The following is an 18,156-nucleotide window of genomic DNA, read 5'->3' on the forward strand; positions in this document are numbered from 1 at the left end:
TGCTATTGATCTGCACTGATCAGGATCGTAGAGTTCGCAGTACAAATACATGAAAAGGAAACAGAAAATATACTTTTCTCTGCCTCAAAAATGGTAAATACTCAAATACCCACACTGTGGCTTTTTACATATTGCACAGTTCTATAAAAAGCTGGAACTGATCAGAATCTAATCAATTATATTACAAAGGAAATAAACAGTGGGAGAAAAGTGACAAAGTGATGTCATATTGTACTATGTACACTTTTTTACAGCACCAAGCATTTTGCAGGTAGAAAAATCAGTTTTGTTCTCATTCTAAAGCTAGAATGAGAAGTTTGCTGCTCACTCCTGTCACAGTACAAGGTATAATAAACAACAAAAATGCCCATCTATTTCATCCTAAATTCTTTGACTGATACTAAATGTGGTCTTAATAGTCCATGGAAGGTAACAAGATATAATTCAAGTAATTTTTGAACTTAGAGAGTTAAACCAATGAAGAAGAAGCAATTGCTGTGCTTCTAGCTTGCAAAATTTCTAAATCACTTTTTATACTATTCTTTATATATATTTGTGCGTGTGTTGATATGAAACCGTACAAAGAAAATGTCATGCTATCCTATTTATACCACACAAATGAACAACAAATTCAATTTCAGATCCCATTATGAGAAAAATGGATAGGTCTCAACTCTGAAACCTGTCACAGAAGCCTATTAGCACCTTTCAAAGGCAAAGCAGACTTCTGCTCTGGCAATGTGGAAAACCCCTCCCAGCCAAATACAATGGACTTTCCATTGTATAGGGAAAAAACAATTTCATACCATACATTCATATGTAGTGACACAGCAATAGATAAAAATTAGCAGAAAACATTTTCAGCATATTTCATGTACAAAATATTCACATTCAAAAATGGCCATTATGCTAAATCAAAATATCATGAGAAAAAAAATAAAAGTGAAAAACAAAAGCAAGTGCAACCTTTGACTTGACTGGTGGAATTTAATGGTCTCCAAACGAGAGCACTGCATAAGATATTAAGCTACTGAAGTTAATGTTTGTTGCAACAAGTAACAACCCTTCTGAAAAGACAGAATTATTAAAACAGACGGAAACAAGCACCTTGGATGATTTACAATAGAATTTTATTAGCATTTGTGATTCTTAAATATTCCTCACTGTAATTTGAGTTGCTACCATTTACAGCTAGTGATGAAACTATAACCCTTGCCTAGATATGATCTCAAGAGGTCCCTTCCAACCCCTACAATTCTGTGATTCTGTGATAGCATCATAGTGTAACAAGAGGTGGATTTGTCCTCTGTCTAACCAGAAGCATCATAAACAAAAAGGAGAGTTTCCAAGCATGGCTATTATTCTACCTACAAAAGACAAAGTTGTTACTGCACAGTTCCTACCTGAAACGTAGCTTCCTCTGAGATTAAGCAGATATTAGCACAACTATCCAACATGAACTCAGTGCATCTTTTAGGAATTATATATATACACCACTTGATCAACCGCTTTTGGAAGAGATAATACACTTACAAGACAAAAAAAAGATTAAGTAGTTGAAGAATTCATGAACTGTTGATTTAACTTGTTTTCCCCCCTAACACAAGGATTTTATCATAATTTATATAGAAATCAAATATCATAGATACCTTGGAGTTGGAAGAGACCTTTAAAAATTATCTAGTCCAGCTCCCCTGTAATGAACAGGGACATGTACAGTGAGATCAAGTTGCTCAGTGCAAATCCAGCCTCTCACTGAGTTTCCAGGGACAGAGCACAAACTACATTTCTGAACAAGCTATCTCAGGTTATAAAATATGTTAGTAAAATTTTAGCAATGTTCTTTTTGTGGTGTTTTTTTAACTGGAAATTCTATTATAAACTACAAACTCATACTTCTTGTCTTCATCAGTACCTCCATATGAAATCACACTCTAAGTAACTGCTTCCAACATTGTTACACTCTCCCTGCCTCAACCTCAATTTTTTTTTTATGTGAATGATTAAATGCACAAATAGAAGGTGTTGCACGCTGGGAGGAGGATAGCTGTTCAAAAACCATAACAAAAGCATGGAAAAAGAAAAAAATCCAACAAAACAACAACAACAACAAAAAAAACCTCAATCAATTTGTTACTTATAAAAGGGAACTGAAATACTAAGAAAATGTTAAGGAGAGATTTTGTGATCTAATGGCTCACTGTAATGCTTTCAGGACAGTTCAATACAACCTGAACACAGAGACTGAATCAGGGTGCAAACATCCCCTTGTTCTTTTAAAATCAAAACAGAGCTTCCTCTTACTATAGATACTGAACAGCATGCTGTAAATATTTCTTCAGAAGCTTTCTCTGAGTCTGATGGAGTGGTTTCACGTCTCCCCTGGGCATGAATTCCCTAAACAACAGAGTAGTTGAACCTTAAGATACTGACCTTTAAAAAAAAAAAGACTTCTGTGAAACCATGAAAGCCATGAAAAATCCTCAGTGTATTTCCAGGTTTACTCAATAACATTTTCATTTTGTTTTTCAATAATGTACTCAAAATAATCAAAGAATAAGTTGTGCATTTTACAAGCACAAGGCCTAAATTTTCTGAACATTTTTAATATTCGTGCAGAAATACTGGTACTAATAATAGATAAACTAAATTTATCCAGACTAAAGCAGAACACTAAATTAGTTACAAGTACAGAATAAGGGGAAAGCAGCAATTGCTGCTTTCAATACAGAAGAGAAACAAAGCTGAAATTAGCATCTTTAGCAGAAGAAAAGCTGCCCAATATTTTGAAAATATTAAATCTTTCTTCTAACAGTAGCTCCTCTAGAGTTTTAAGAGTCAATTTTAAGAACTGTATGAATGTTTGTGTGCAATAAGGATTGTGAGATCTACATTGAAGCGTATAGAACAGCATTACAAAAGAGGAATACATTACATCAGCGACTTCTCTGTATAGCCTTATTTACTGTCCTAAGATCTTCCACCAATACATGCCACGAAAAACATAAAAAGCATTCTGTTTAGTTAGATCAGAGGCAAGAACTACTAAATATTAATTAAATTGCAAAATACAAGGTAATGCAAAACATTTTTTAAAGGTAAGCCAAGTGGTAGAGTAAAAAGCTTTCTGTAGATGCCCAGAAAAAAAAAATTCAGGGTTTTTAATTAAATTGTACATGTGCATGATGAACTGAAAATAGTTGTTGCATAGTCAGTCTAAGACCTATGTTGACAGCATACTGTAAAATTCACTTGATACTTCCGACTAAGAACTACAATAAATGGTTTAAGAAAGAGAATTTCTTACCTGATACAGAACAAAACAATATTCTCTAAACATTTAAAAAGATACCAAAACTGACCTCACCATCCACGGAATTAAAAATAGCCTTATTTTCTTTTTACAAGATTTGATCACAGCAGCTAGCAATATTAACTATGGGAAAAGGAAAATCATCACTTCCTTCTCTCTTAGAATTACACCAATCTGGGAAGTTTGCATTTAATGTCTTTTCCCTCTTCCCTTCCATCTAAAAACAAACAAACAAACAAAGACTAATAAAACCAAGGTAGAAGTGCTACATTCTGGTTTGCGTTGCTGTTGAAATTTTAGAAGCATGCTTTAAAGGTGATAAAAATTATGTTTTATAGAAAAAAAGTAGGAGCCAAATGGGACTGTAATGAAGAAAGAGAATAAAAGCAATACAGTAGGATAAAAGAAAACGAGCAAAGGAACAGCAGGGGAAAATAATGAGCCAGAACAAAAATCTCACCACTAACAGAATTCGCAAGAATTCTCAACAGCAATAGAAAATTGCAGACATGGCAACAAGAAACTTGAGAAAGACAGAAAGAGCTGGGTTTAGGGAGTGGAGTCAGCCAACACATTTCTTTTCTCCTTACTTAATCTGCTTATCACCATAACGAAGTTCAATAAAGACAGAATTATAATGATAGTGAACTACTGAAAAAGGCCCTGTAAAAACTCCTGAACACTGGGTAATGACTCTATCATTACAGATAACATGAACATCATTAACTGATCTTCTACCAAAGAATAATCTAACTAAAAACACAGCAAAAAGTATTTACATAAGATGTTTAAGTGACAAAACGTAGACACAGAATCTCAAAGGGAATAAACTAGAAAAAAAAAAAAAAAAAAAAAAAGCCACCACAAAACAGGTCTATTGGCAATGATCAGTCATCAGGTTGTGAAAAGCATCAAGTAAGTGGATGGTTTACTATTAACATCACTTTAAAATTATTTATGTTTTACATTTTCCCTACAAGTGGTCAGTATTTGTAAAGAGCATTGAGAAATAAAGATGTTCAGAAGCTAGTTCTATCTGTCCCCATGGATATTTGTTGCAAAATATTAAAGCAAACACACACACACAAAAAACAACCTCAAAGTACCATTGATATATTCTGCTGGGTTTATAGAGGTTTTGCTTTCCTCCTTGTTTTTATTAGCTTTGTTCTCATTTTGTATTTCACTATGCTTGTCCACGATATTTTGGCAGCCAGATAAGTCATATCTCAGAGTCCAACAATGAAGAAATTCATAAAGATTATGCTATTCAAATTAGTGATTCCTTCACATGTAATCAGGAAATTGCAGTACTGTTCTAAAAAGCAACTATGTTGAAAATATACTTCATTATCAGTAAAAGCAATACTAAACTATACAATTTTCATTCAGTTTCCTGTGAAACATTATTACTATTATTTTGCAAAGTAGTAATTCCTCAAGGATTAAATTACTAAGGTTCAACAGATGCTTATGTAATAACTGCCACAGAATTTGTGGCCCTAAGTTGGAAACTAAACTCTACCTGCTGTTCAGCTTCTATTTGGTTAATGTCAAGCTTACACAGTCTTTAGTGTTACACAGATTTAACTGAGAATGCAATGAATTACCACATGAAACTTAAATATAAATATATATATGGCACACCACATGGTCAAAGCTTTTACAGAACAGATTTTTCAGAATATTGAATGCTTTATTGTGGTTGGTTCTTCAGGAGCTGATCCAGACAGCCTATGCATGGGATAACAGCCTCCTAGCAGTTTGCCCAAAGACCACCACAGTTACTAAAGTCAGATCCCCTGTTACAGATCTTAACTAAGAACAGGAAAGCTCAAATGACTGACTGCATAGCCTTGCCTTGAGCTCATGTAGCACCCTAAATAGGTGCAGAGCCCAGTTAACAATACTACCTGTGCTTTCAGCTCACTTTATACATAGTTTTTCAGTTCAGAGAGATTTCTGCATAGACATCGCATGCTTTTTTTTTTTTTCCAGTTATTACAAATTTCCAAATTCATTTATTTATAACATATTCCTATAGCAAGACAATGTAAGTATGCATGAAACAGTATTCAGTAGACACTTTGTTTAGCTTCTGTTTCTCTAGTAAGAGCCTTCTGGATTCTGGGGATAGACTTAAAAGACTCCAAAAAAAATGTTGGGACAACAGGAATATTACCAAATACCAGACAAACTCTGAACTGACAAATGTACATTGCAAGTCTCAGCATTTCTGTTCATTTTCTGGAACTACTATGGGGTTTTTCTCCAGGGCTTTTAGGTGCTTTTGAAGTATACAAAGTATTCATTTAATAAAGTTGACTCCACTAAAGCAACAGAAGCTCTACTTTCACATTGAAATGGTCTTTCTTCAAACCTGCACTCTAACCAGGAAAGCTTGTTTTTCTTTGTTTTATCATTCAGTTTGGCCTTGCAGCAATCATTTCTCCTCAAACATTTAACAGACTGGAAGATGTACTTAAACACACACACATTAAATGCACACTTTTAATGTACACTGAAAGCTCATGTTTTTTATGTCCAAATTTGTAACTGTTTTGGATATTTTAGATATGAAGATAGTACTGTCGCTGTCTGATCGTCATTCCACTTAAGCAGGTATGGCTTGCTCTTGTTCACTTAAAACCACAATATTTTGTTAGTGAAGATGTTGGTATTTATCCCCAAATATTAGTATGCACGCATCACATGCAGACAGATTTAATCCTTTCATTTAATTATCCAACACAAAGGTATCCTTTAATTTTATAATGATGGTTAACATCAGCAGCAACACCAGATTTCTTCTGAGTGTTTCTAAATGAATAAAAACCTCTCTGGAAGTAATGAACCTGGTACTAAATGTAAGGTTGTAACATACACACAACTGCTGCACAGCATCTTCAGCATTATTTGTATGCCTTTTTTTTTTTTTTTTTTTTTTTTTTTTAAATACAGTGCACTTGCTGGTAACCAAAGAGAATTATTCTTTCATTGCCAGCATCCAGACTTTGTTTTCCTTATTTTGCTTTTTTGAACATTACAAATGAAATGCCATACTGTTCTCCAAATCTTATTTATAACCTTTCACATTCCTTCTTGCTGTTTTATCATTAATGTTAATGTTCTGTTGATACTTAAGAAATTCCATTACTAAAAAAAGTGAATAAATGAATGAGAAACACTAGAAAACCACTGAATTGAGATTAAGAAAATAATACACAGTCTAGGTGCAGTTCTCAACACATTTCTTCTGAACTCCTTCAATTTTAAAGGTAAAGCATACCGACAAATACAAACGTTATTTTAAATGTCCAAATCATATATATACACACACACCTCAAAGGATACCATTTAACTCCAGAATTGACTCACAGAGGCCCTATTTAAGAAAATAGACTATTCAACCCTATCACTGTGCATACTGTATCTACATCAACAAACAGCATCAGTCTCAGTGACTGTTTCTCAAGAGACCTGTTGTTTACATTTTTATAGACATACATGTTCATCAAGGTACAGTAGAATAACTTTATGCCAGCATCTACATTGTTCTTCACATTCCCATACTGAAATTGCTTCAGAAAAAAACCAAAAAAATCATATCTTCAGTTAAAAAACAAATCACTCAAAAACAAAACAAAACCAGCCAAAACAAAATCAACCAAAACCGCCACACACTGACAAATGAAAAAAAATATCCCTTTACTTCAAGAAGGACATAAATTTTCTGCATTTATCCTGCTCCACGTATTCGGAGACTTAGCTCTCTCCTTATATGTTCAAAACTCTTAAAATTACTTCTTCCTTCTCAATCTCTTTACATCTGCCACAGAACATTTCTGAATGGTGTATCACTTTTGTTCCAGAGTATTTTTATTACTATTATTATTTTTAATGTTACATCTAGTAATTTGGCTTTTATCCCTCTTATACTATACCAAGCAGCACTACATTCAGTCATTTAGATACCTCCGGAGAAAAGTGCAGAAACAAAATTCAGGTTATATGATACCTTTAATAAAGTGTCAATTGGAAAAATAACATATCCCATGTAAAATAACAAACACTGGCATTTGTTAAATGTCAATACTAAGAATGAGAATAAAGTATTTATACAAACCATCTGTTACTTGTAACAGGACAGGCTTCAGGTAAGATAGTATGTTTTTTTTCCAGTCTTCCTAGAGCTGCTTTCTAAAATGATTATTTCCCTCACAATTGTGTGTTCAGAAGAACAAATTTCTGTTGTAATTAAAACCTTCTACATTGGTTTGTCCTCATACTAAAGTAAATGTTTTTGTCAACAATTTTTTGGTCCTCATAATAAGTACTAAAACTGAATGCTACTTCTATATGACAACTACTCTCAAGTAAGCGTAAAGAGAAAAATCCAATTGACAACAGAGTAAGAGATGTTCTAAAGAGTTCTCCATTCAAAATAATTCACAGATCAAGTAACTTATATATTTAGGAACTTCAGTAAATATGCTGTGTCTCCCTGAAGTCTAAATATCACTTACCAATCAGGATTTTCTTCCAACTATTGGAATCCTTTATAAGCAAAACAAAAATAAAACAATGCAGAGTAAATTCTTATTGGTTCATATTGTCAAGACAAGGAAAAAACAAACAAACAAAGAAAGAAACACATATTGGAAATAACAAGTAATTAAAGTTAAAATCCAAACCCATGCTCATAAGTCCCAAAGTCATATGACTGTTTTCAGTTTTTCACTGAAGCAACAGCTGTAGCAACACTTCAGCAGCATGGTAGTTTTTAGAAGTACACTAGATGTTTGAGTATAACAGGTAAACTGATTGTTCAGGAAGTGAAACTAGTTTTTCTCCTCATCTGAACTCATAAATTGTCCTATTTTTCTTCAACTTTTCCGCTTTGTCTGACTTACTGTGAAAGTTTTTTTTTTTTCTTTTTTGTTTTGGTTTTTTCCCTCCACAGCACTCTTCATTCTCAAAATCTATTTATTTAAGCAGCATCCAGATCTCTGTGCCAACGCATCACAATGAAAAATGCTTTCCTTATCCTCTTCCAAATAACATTATCCTACACAGACTGAAAATATTAGCATAATAAAAATGGTGATGAAAAAAAGAAAAAAAAAAAAGCACACCAGCATAAGCTAGGCAATTCTATGCTGAATGGCTTTAAAAAGGATTCTTAAGTGTGCAGGAAGAGAAAGAAGAATGGCAGCAGATGAAGTTTAGTAACAAAGGTCATGTTCAAAAAGGAAAAGGATAAAATGCACATACTCATTTATATTTTTTTTTTGTTTGTTTTTAACACAGATTTATTTGCTACTTCACTGTATTTTCAATATACCTTTGACAAATACAAAGAGAACTATACAATTTTATACACAAATAAGTTTCTGGAAGCTTAATTGAAAGAATGAAAGGGAATGCTGAAGATGATTGTTATAAACAAAAGAAAAGAGGAAATAAGACTGGTAAAAAGTAGCACCATGTTAAGTGGTACAATAATCAGCCACAACAGTGCAAGATCACCCGTGAAGAAAATCCATTCCCTATCAACTGTCACAAGAAATTTTAATTGATTGCTTTTATTCTCAGTTTGGATCCATCTCAGAATGTACTGTAAAATATTATCTTTAAATTAATGTGGCCTCTGCTTGAAATTAAAGCCACAGATTCCAAACAGTAGCTCAGTTTGAATTAAGTGTTCCTACTATATGCTATGTGGCTTAATCAAAATGGCAGAGTAGCAAGATCCCAAGTATCATTCCACGTTTGCAGAAGGATGTCTGACAAGGAAACTTGTAAGCATGCTGCTGTCACAATCGCTTTCTCATCTTACCTGAAAAAGATGAGTGTAGAGTATTCCCCCAAGTGAATTAAGTCAATCAGAAGAAAAGGAACACTGAAGCAACAAAAATGGCGGCAGGATTTGTGGTGAACCCTATGATCTGCTTATTTCTAGATAAATCAAGACATTATCCATTGATTTATTATTATGATTATTTTGACAGCTTAACGCAGCACAGTCATGTTCATCAAAGAATATTTACTTTGTTCACAAGCATCAGTAGTCTTAGATATACCTCTTGGAAGTGAAAGCACATAAAAAGTAAAGGTATGATTCTAATGCATTCAAAAATTACAGTGCACATTTTTAGGATCAGTTATGCCCTTCCTTAGGATAAATCTGGGAAAATTCTGGCAATGTAAAAGATTGTGAAATTCCCTGAAGAAATGTCTCTTGGATCTCACATAAAAATTACAAAAATGAATATTCATCAAATAGGGCACATGCCAAAAGGCATCAATACTGTATTCACAAATGGTATAAACTTATTACTGCTTAAAGACAGAAAATAAAAGACTTCAAAACTATTAGTTTCTTTAGGTTTCCAGAGCTTGAAGATGTATTTTCCAGTCTCAGAGACAACCACTACTGAAGTTTCTTACTTATTGTAAATCACCAATAGATGATTGAAAGTGCATGCAATAGGAATAATTTAATTTTATTTCAGATAATAACTGCATGATAACTAATCATTTACTTATATATGTTAATAACGAACTGCTGATAACACAAATACAAAGCAGTAGATTTTGCTAATAACAGTAACTTGTAGCTCATTTATTACACATCAGTATTTAATTAAATCCGTAAGTGCAGAGTGTCCAGATGTTGTTTTTTAATTTAATAATGATGGAACCAATGAGAGGCTGATAGGTTTGTAAACTAAGCCTTCAGAACATGGAGAATTCCACAGTGCCTTTAAAAGAAAAAAAAGAAGAAAAAAAAAAAAAAAAAAGGAATGAAATCTTAAAGATACATGGTTTGATGGTAACACAAAGTTATGTGAAAAATGTTCATTTATGCAGATAAGCAGGGAGCATGTAATAATAAAGCTTCTTTCACACTAATCACCAACATGACATGGAATTAAGTAAGTACACACAAAAATGGAAGTATAACTCTTGTGCATGACAGTTCCAGTTAGAAAACAATAATTTATTACAGATGCCATCTTTGTACAAGAAAAAAAGTCATCAGATTGAGAAAGGTCATGCTAATAGAGGGAATCTACATGCAGAATGCAGATAACTTGAAAATATTTCCACATTATGATAAAACTAAGTAGGTCAAGTTGTGTTAAAAAGCACTCAAAACAGACTCAGAACATGAAAAAAAATGCACGTTGAAATTATACTGCTATATAATACAGTAGTTATCCTCAGCTAGTTTTTAAAGCTTGCTTACTGGTCTTTTCTTCAAGCTGAGCCCATATTCATTCTACCTATCTATCTGTATGTTACTTACATGTGTATGAGAGTGCATATGTGTGTGTAGGTTATGAAAACATGCTCAAAATCGATTACAAAATCTATGATGGAGAATTTCTATTAAGTTGAATCCAATTTACTAAATACTCAATTCATTTACATCTGATAATGTTGAATTTTGAAGTGAACTTTTCTTTGGTAATTTTACCTTTCATTTTGACTACTCCTTATTCATAAATGAACCAAACTGAAAACGTTTCCGAAATCCATTTCTTGCCTTACAGACAAGATACTACAGGTATTCAGTGGCATGCATGAACAGAATCAGTGAAGTATAACTCAATGAGACAAATATGTCATCTTAAATTTCAAACAAGTAATAAAAGAAAAGCATCATCTGTTAGTGCTACATGTAAAAGGGGATGTATGCTAAAAATCTGTTGTTAGTTCTAGGGACAAATGCTTATTTATTTAATATTTATACGTGTGATATACTGCCTGATGGCACCTACGCAGTAGACACAAATGCAACTGTGGTGTGGTTAAAATATACTATTAGAAAACAATTCAGTTAAGTTATGCTCCTTAACAAGCATTACACAGAAATCAATGGAAACAAAGAAAAAAAAGACAAAGTGTCCCAAAAGATAGAATCATATGCTTAAGTTAAAAAGTAAACTCATGGTGCACTCGAAGAACATGGCAGCGATGGTACTAAAGCAGATACATCTGTATAAGCATTATCTTAAAAAAAAAAAAAAAAAAAAAAAAAAAAAAAAGAGGATGAATAAATGATAATAACTAGATCTCCACCTTTTCCCCCTTTTTATTTCCCTTATATATACAAAATCTGGAGGAAAAAAAAAAAAAAAAAGAGTACTGACCAGATTTGCTGCCACTAGTACCTTATATTTTCCTGTACTTCTAAAGATAACAGCGTAACTGCAAGTATGAAGACAGAATAAGCTTATGACATGACAGAGAAACACAGAGTAAGTAGTTAGATGGAAAAGTAAAAGGGTAAGTAAAGTACTGCAATTACCAAAGATGTCTTAGAGAAAGATTATATTTTTAAAAGATATGGACACTATAGTATTAGACTGATTTTGGTTTACAAGGAAACTCTGCTGTTGTAGAACAGCCACATTTTACTGCAATTATTTAAACTGAACATTGATTATACTGGCAGCTAGTAGCCAAGTTGCATTCTACAAATCAATACTGAAGACTATTCATACAAATTCAGCACAACTACAGAATATGAAATAAACTGGTTTATGAAAGCCTGTCATTTCCACACTGCAACTCCCAGTTTCAGTCCCAGAATTCAGATTACTTTTCAATCTCATGATTCTTAGTACACATATTTGAAGTAATTTTAGGAGATTCCTTGACTTTCTGCAGTAGAAGACAATTAACTTTCTAAGAACCCTGGATTGCTTTCTAACATCTTCTCTGGGCACATGGCAGTTGGCCTGATATTTAACTTCTGGAGTAGTCAATTAGCAAGTCAATAGACAAGTAGTAACGTTAATCACTTCATGAAACTGGCATTTCTCATCTTCAAAGGCTTTTGACTCCCTAATCAAAACTTAAACTTTAACTCCATTATTAAGTTATAGACTGTATTAGATTGATCTTCTATAGAAAACAGATTACACATTAAGGTTTCTTGTTCAAACCAATCTTTATGTGTAACATTATCTTCATTGCTAGCAACTTGACTTCTACATGCCTGCTAATATAGCACTCAGTCTCAAAGAGAAAATCTCAGCATAGTGCTTTTGAGAAAACAGAAATGTATCAGAAGTATTATTAAAAAAAAAAAAAAGTACAGGTATGACAGAAGATTACATGAACTCAAACTTTGCTAATCACCTTGAAAGCAAGAATTTGACTCTAATTATGCTATATATCCACCAAACTAACATTCAGTCCAGTAACCTCTCAGATACTTAGCAAAAACATTCAAATGGAAAACTCTCTTGACTTTTTCAGAGTAGTTTTACAGACAAAAGAACACTACTTCCCTTTAAACACTGAGTTCTTTACCATGCATCCATTCCTTCCAAGAGATAGACTAGTTCCTCTTTCTCTGTTGGTTACTGTACGCCCCAAGGATTCACTCTTTATTTAATTCAAAGAAAGAACTTCCACTTTTAATGAAAAAGATATTTAAATTCCAAGGTTAAAGACTCATCTCCCTTAACTACAAAATACAATACCCAATAGTCAAGCAAAATAACGCACTGCTTTCTTTTGTAGCTTAACATTTCTGCCACCCTGTCTTCCCACGTTAGGACATTCTTTGTACAAAAAACACAAAACAACGCACTAAAACTGGCACTACAAATACTACAAACAACAGACACAGACAACAATAGATCTTCTACTTTCTTGTTGTTTAAGTATACACATTTTTTTCTCTACAAAATATTTGGCAGCTATGTATATTATTGATATTAATTTAACATAACTGCATCAGATGGAAGGGTCAAACAATTATAAACGTTGCAAATTAAGCAAGAAGAATAAAATGAAATAATTTATCAGGTATCATAAAACACTAGAAGGAAATGTAATAAGTAAAGATTCTTTTGTTGAAACGTAAAACTACTCTCAGAATCAGAGATCACAGGAAAAAAATAATTAAGACAAAAATTAAGTTTATACAGGGAAACTAATACAAAAAGAAAGCAAAACAAACTCTTCTCAAATACTAACTCAGGGACTGCAGAAAACCTACAGTCTGCAGTTAATTTAAGTAAATACATATATATATATATATATAAATGAACTAATTCTAAACAAGTTACTGATAACTTAAAGATATTTGAAGAATTAAAATGGGAGTTTCTGTTGCTTTTTGTTTATTTGTTTTTGCTTTTCAGTGAGTCTAAAGTGAATAGGGAATTAAATTTTCTGTTTAACCATTCACCTTAAATATTCAACATGCATCATTCTCAGAATGTGATCTATGGGGTGAATGTTGCACCTTACATTCTCTTACTTCCTTTGTGATGGACTACTTAACCTAATTTCATATAAGTGCATACACATTTTTGCAGTTACATATACTTACACAAATCCTGGATAAAATGATGTACTGATATCACTTGCCAGGGTTATGGCTTTGCTCTTGATACATATACAGGTAAAGAATTTCAATTTAATTGCCAAGGGACTAAAATGGGAACACAGCTGAACTAGTTGTTACCTGTATTAACCATTCTTTGAACACAAGCTACATGCGCTAATGAATGAATGAAAAGAAACTTTTTAACACTGACAGTAGGAAAAATATTAACACCATTTATTAGCACATTCTTCTTCATTATTTCATGGCTTGAATACCCCTTCTTCATGATTATCATATTAACAACATCTTATTCCTCCAGATTGGTTCAATATTCTCTGTAATCTATTCCTTGTAACACAATTTTTACAAGTAAAAACAGGTGCATGTGCTGTTTCCATACAAAACTATTACAAATATCCTTTTGTTCTTGCATTATAGTACGCTATGTAAGTAAACATATGATCTCAACCATGATATAGTAAAGGCATTTTATCAAGAAGTTTCAAAAATGCAGTTAAAAGCATGGATAACAGCAGCAAAAAGAACAACATACATTTGGTTGTACTTCCTGACCCAAATCAAGTATAAAACACATAGCTGTTTATAAAGCACCCTACAAATAGTTTATTATCATTTTTCATGGAAAACTTAACACCTAAGCTCCAGATAATCATGTTCTTATTAAGCACAATTAGTTCCATCAGAAAGAAAACTAGCATTGCATGATTAAAAACAGAAGTCTAAGATCTTTGAATGTTAGAGGATTTTCACCACCAGTAAATACACCTCACAGTTTCAGCATGCCCAAAAGCACTGTTACCATCTCACAGACACTACAGAGCATACAAGCTTATATTCTGCAGCCAATGCACAAGAATTCAGTGGAGACAGCTATGTCAACAAAAATACTTACACATTTGACCTACATAGAAAAACAAATACTCAAAGGAAAACAAAAAGCCTGTGTTTCAAGAAATAGTCAAAAATATGTTTTTTCCAAAGTAACTTTTTAAAGATAAGAAAATACCCCTGGCTTGAATCTATTTTAAAGACTTCTTTTTTAAAAGTCTTCCAAGAACTTCTTTCATTAAAATGTGAAACATTTATATTTCCATACAAGACTATCTGAAAAACTAGAAGACAAAAACTTGAATGCTCCAATAATACTTTATAAATTGGAAGCTGCATGCAGAAACTTGGACTGAGCTTGCAGAACAGTCTTTGCTAAGCCCAAATAATAGAATAGAAAAGCATCCTACATATTAAATATTGTGGAATACTTAATCACAGATTATTTAAAAAGGCTCACATAAGGAAGCAAATCTATTACTTATATTCAACTGATATATCAATAAAAAGAGAAACATAAAATAAAAATAGGCAAAAAATGTTTTCTACTATGTTCTCCATGAGAGAAACAAACAAACAAACAAAATAAACAACAAAACAAACAATTCACTTTCTAGGAGAAATTTTGACTGATGCTCTTAAGATCTTTAACAATACTTGGCATAAGTGCACTTATGCCATTATCTTCTAAAATGCAAATATTGTTCAGATAGCATATGGTGATTATAAAAGTAATAATGTCATTAATTTGTTAATAAACATGTAAATAATCATCAAAACTGAAGAAAATTACAATCCACTAATACATGCCCTCCACATTCACTTACACTAATTACGAGCTGTTTACAAAGCATAAAATTAATAGACTATTGGTATGCTAGCAGGTAGTTGCAATTATTTTCTCATGTTGCAGAAGCCATTTGAGAATCAATTAACAGCAAAGGATGAATGGTGTTCCAGTAAATTCCATTAAATCAATGCACGGACACAACAGTAGCAGAGGCACAGTCTGATAGAACTTTGAACACCCATAAAGATGATTAAAAAAAAGTACTGTTCAATACAGCTACTTACATCATGGCCAAAAAGTTCTGTCTGTGTGGATTTATCTGCCTGGGAAGCAAGAGTCTTCTGCAGACACTGAGCCTTTTCCTGTAAAACAAAATAACACAGCATAGGTGAGTCATCTTCTTACTCACTGGCCTTTGCAGCTACAAAAAAAAACAAAACAAAAAACCCACACAAATAAGTACAAAACTCATGCACAGCCAGATGTTCAGAAATGATTTTTGCTACAATATTCTCACTGAAAGGTTTATTTCCTTACTACTATTATTTCCTTATATTAATGTTCTCTTAAATAGACAAGAAAGCCCAATTATGTGGGAGATTTGGGCCCCCAAGAACGATTGTCACCACAGTGATAGGAAGAAACTTTATCCATAGCAAATGCAAGCCTTGATGTAGAAAGATGAAAACTCCATGAAACAAGGTTGGTGCAACATCCCACTAGCTCAATACAAACTCTGTAGCAAAGCCTAAACAGTTCTTATTCCCAATTTCTGCTCATTGCTCACACCTTTACTTCAGCTATTTTTGAAGTCTCACGTGGAAACCCTGGGACTGACTTGAGAGATCTGGCCTTTCTGAGATAGCAGTAATATAAAAAAACAAAAAACAAAACAAACAAACAAACACATTTGAAGACTTAATTTCAAACTCGTTGCTGATTAGCAGTAATCCTCACCAAGTCCTTACCTATATTAAAATTGTTTTGTTTTTTCTTCTGGAAAGTACTTTGATCAATCAATTGTAAAAACATTGGAAAAGGTAGCAAAAGGGACACAGGAGGGTGAGGTTTCGTGAAGGGAGTATTTGGTGCACTAAAATATGTTTCCTTATTCACCAAATCAGTTTTATTTTTCAGTTATAAACATATAAAACTCTTAACTCATCTTTGATGAAAATTCCTCATAAAAAAATAAAACAAGAACGTGTTTTCATATTGCTGACAAGTATTTATTACAGCAAAACAAAATTTACATAAACTGAAATTCTTGGTTAATGAAATCTCAAGCTGAGTGAAACTCTGGTTTTACTGCAATAAATGTATTAAACTTTAGAAATTTCAGCTGTTATTTGGATTGTGTTTTTTTTCCATAAGAATCTATTCTGCCTATTTTAAAAATCAAATGTTACTAATTTCAAGGAAAGATGAGAGAATTTTCACCAAAAGCTTCTAAATAGCAGGACACTGACACCAAAATGGCCCTGTATCTGGCAATTCAGCTTTTCAAGCAAGGAAAGAAAAGCAAGCAAAGAAACAAATTAGCAATTCACTGCTCCCAAATTTGCTGATGTAAGATAATTTCCTCATTACCAACAGAAAAGGTCCATCTTCTTTAGGTTTGAATTTTCTAGTCTATCGCCAACAGAATTTTTAGAAAACTGACACAGAATCACAGAATTGTAGGGGTTGGAAGGGACCTCTAGAGATCAAGTCCAAACCCCCTGCCAAAGCATGCTCCCTACAACACATCGCACAGGTAGGCATCCAGGCAGGTCTTGAATATCTCCAGAGAAGGAGACTCCACCACCTCCCTGGACAGCCTGTTCCAGTGCTCCGTCACCCTCACCATAAAGAAGTTCTTGCGCACATTCATGCAGAACTTCCTATGCACACTGTTAAATACATACTTTCTCATTTAGAAAAACAAGCTTTACTGCTAAAAAGTTCTGAATTTCAGTTACCAACCCAGACACTGACAGAGATGGAATATTCAAGTAACATGATCAGATCAAATCCAGTACATGACCAAATTGAACATTAGCGTTCTTTCTGAGTGGAGCCACAGATATCCGTTTTAAAGAACTAGGAGAACATACACATGAAGAAAACTTTCAGTAAGGTAAACCATTATTTGGGAAAGCTAGGGCAGTTGGAATAATCAATTTCATTTCTTCTGCAAGCTGTTCATTTCACTGTACATACACTAAGATCAATTTCCAACATAGTAATCCAAGTTTTCCACATTTTCTTCTTTACCAGAAGACTTGAGCACTGACAATAAACAATATCCTCTCTTTAACCTACAAAAAGATATACTAACAATTGTGTTGATGTGAATTATTTTTAAAACAATTAAAGCTAAGAATACAGTGCATACCATTTATTTACAGTGATGTGTCAAACATCTACAAATAGTTTAAAATTGTATTTCCATGTTACAATGGAGAAAACCTCTAGTCTGCAACAAAATGGAATCCTATTGGAAGAGACTATGTATATTCAATAGCCATTCAACTTCATTTTAGTTGTTTCACTAACTTACACTACATTTCTAGAATTCTGGTTGCCAGTGTAAAATAGCTGCTCTAATAAGCATGTCTCAGTTTATGAAATAATTGAGGGGTACTACCGAATGTATTAGACATATAAATATATTGCAAAATGTTATTTGCAATATAAAAACACTTCTTAAAATGATGAGTTGGTAATTTAAATATAATTTCATGCTATATTGACTATATCAATAGACAGACTTGATAATGAGCTTATTTGATTAAATGCTGGAACAAAACATTGCTCCCCTGCAGTATGAAACTACAAAATATAGCCTAATAAATAAAGTAAAACACA

At 32.9% G+C, this 18,156-nt stretch overlaps 1 protein-coding gene across 6 annotated transcripts in view; it reads right to left on the reverse strand.

Moving 5' to 3' along the window:
* Positions 1-18,156, reverse strand: part of CCSER1 (coiled-coil serine rich protein 1) — a 585,787-nt gene that overhangs the window by 196,974 nt on the left and 370,657 nt on the right. For 4 of the 6 annotated variants that reach the window (XM_072336461.1, XM_072336462.1, XM_072336463.1 and 1 more), the window contains exon 9: positions 15,591-15,668. In XM_072336461.1, the coding sequence (XP_072192562.1) occupies positions 15,591-15,668 (78 nt within the window). Of the gene's footprint in view, positions 1-9,487; positions 10,078-11,477; positions 11,531-15,590; positions 15,669-18,156 lie in introns of those variants that run through there. The other 2 variants (XM_072336464.1, XM_072336467.1) reach the window with 2 other exon arrangements.

Source organism: Excalfactoria chinensis, chromosome 4 (genome assembly GCF_039878825.1).
Source record: "Excalfactoria chinensis isolate bCotChi1 chromosome 4, bCotChi1.hap2, whole genome shotgun sequence".
In the NCBI taxonomy this organism is placed as follows: Eukaryota; Metazoa; Chordata; class Aves; order Galliformes; family Phasianidae; genus Excalfactoria; species Excalfactoria chinensis.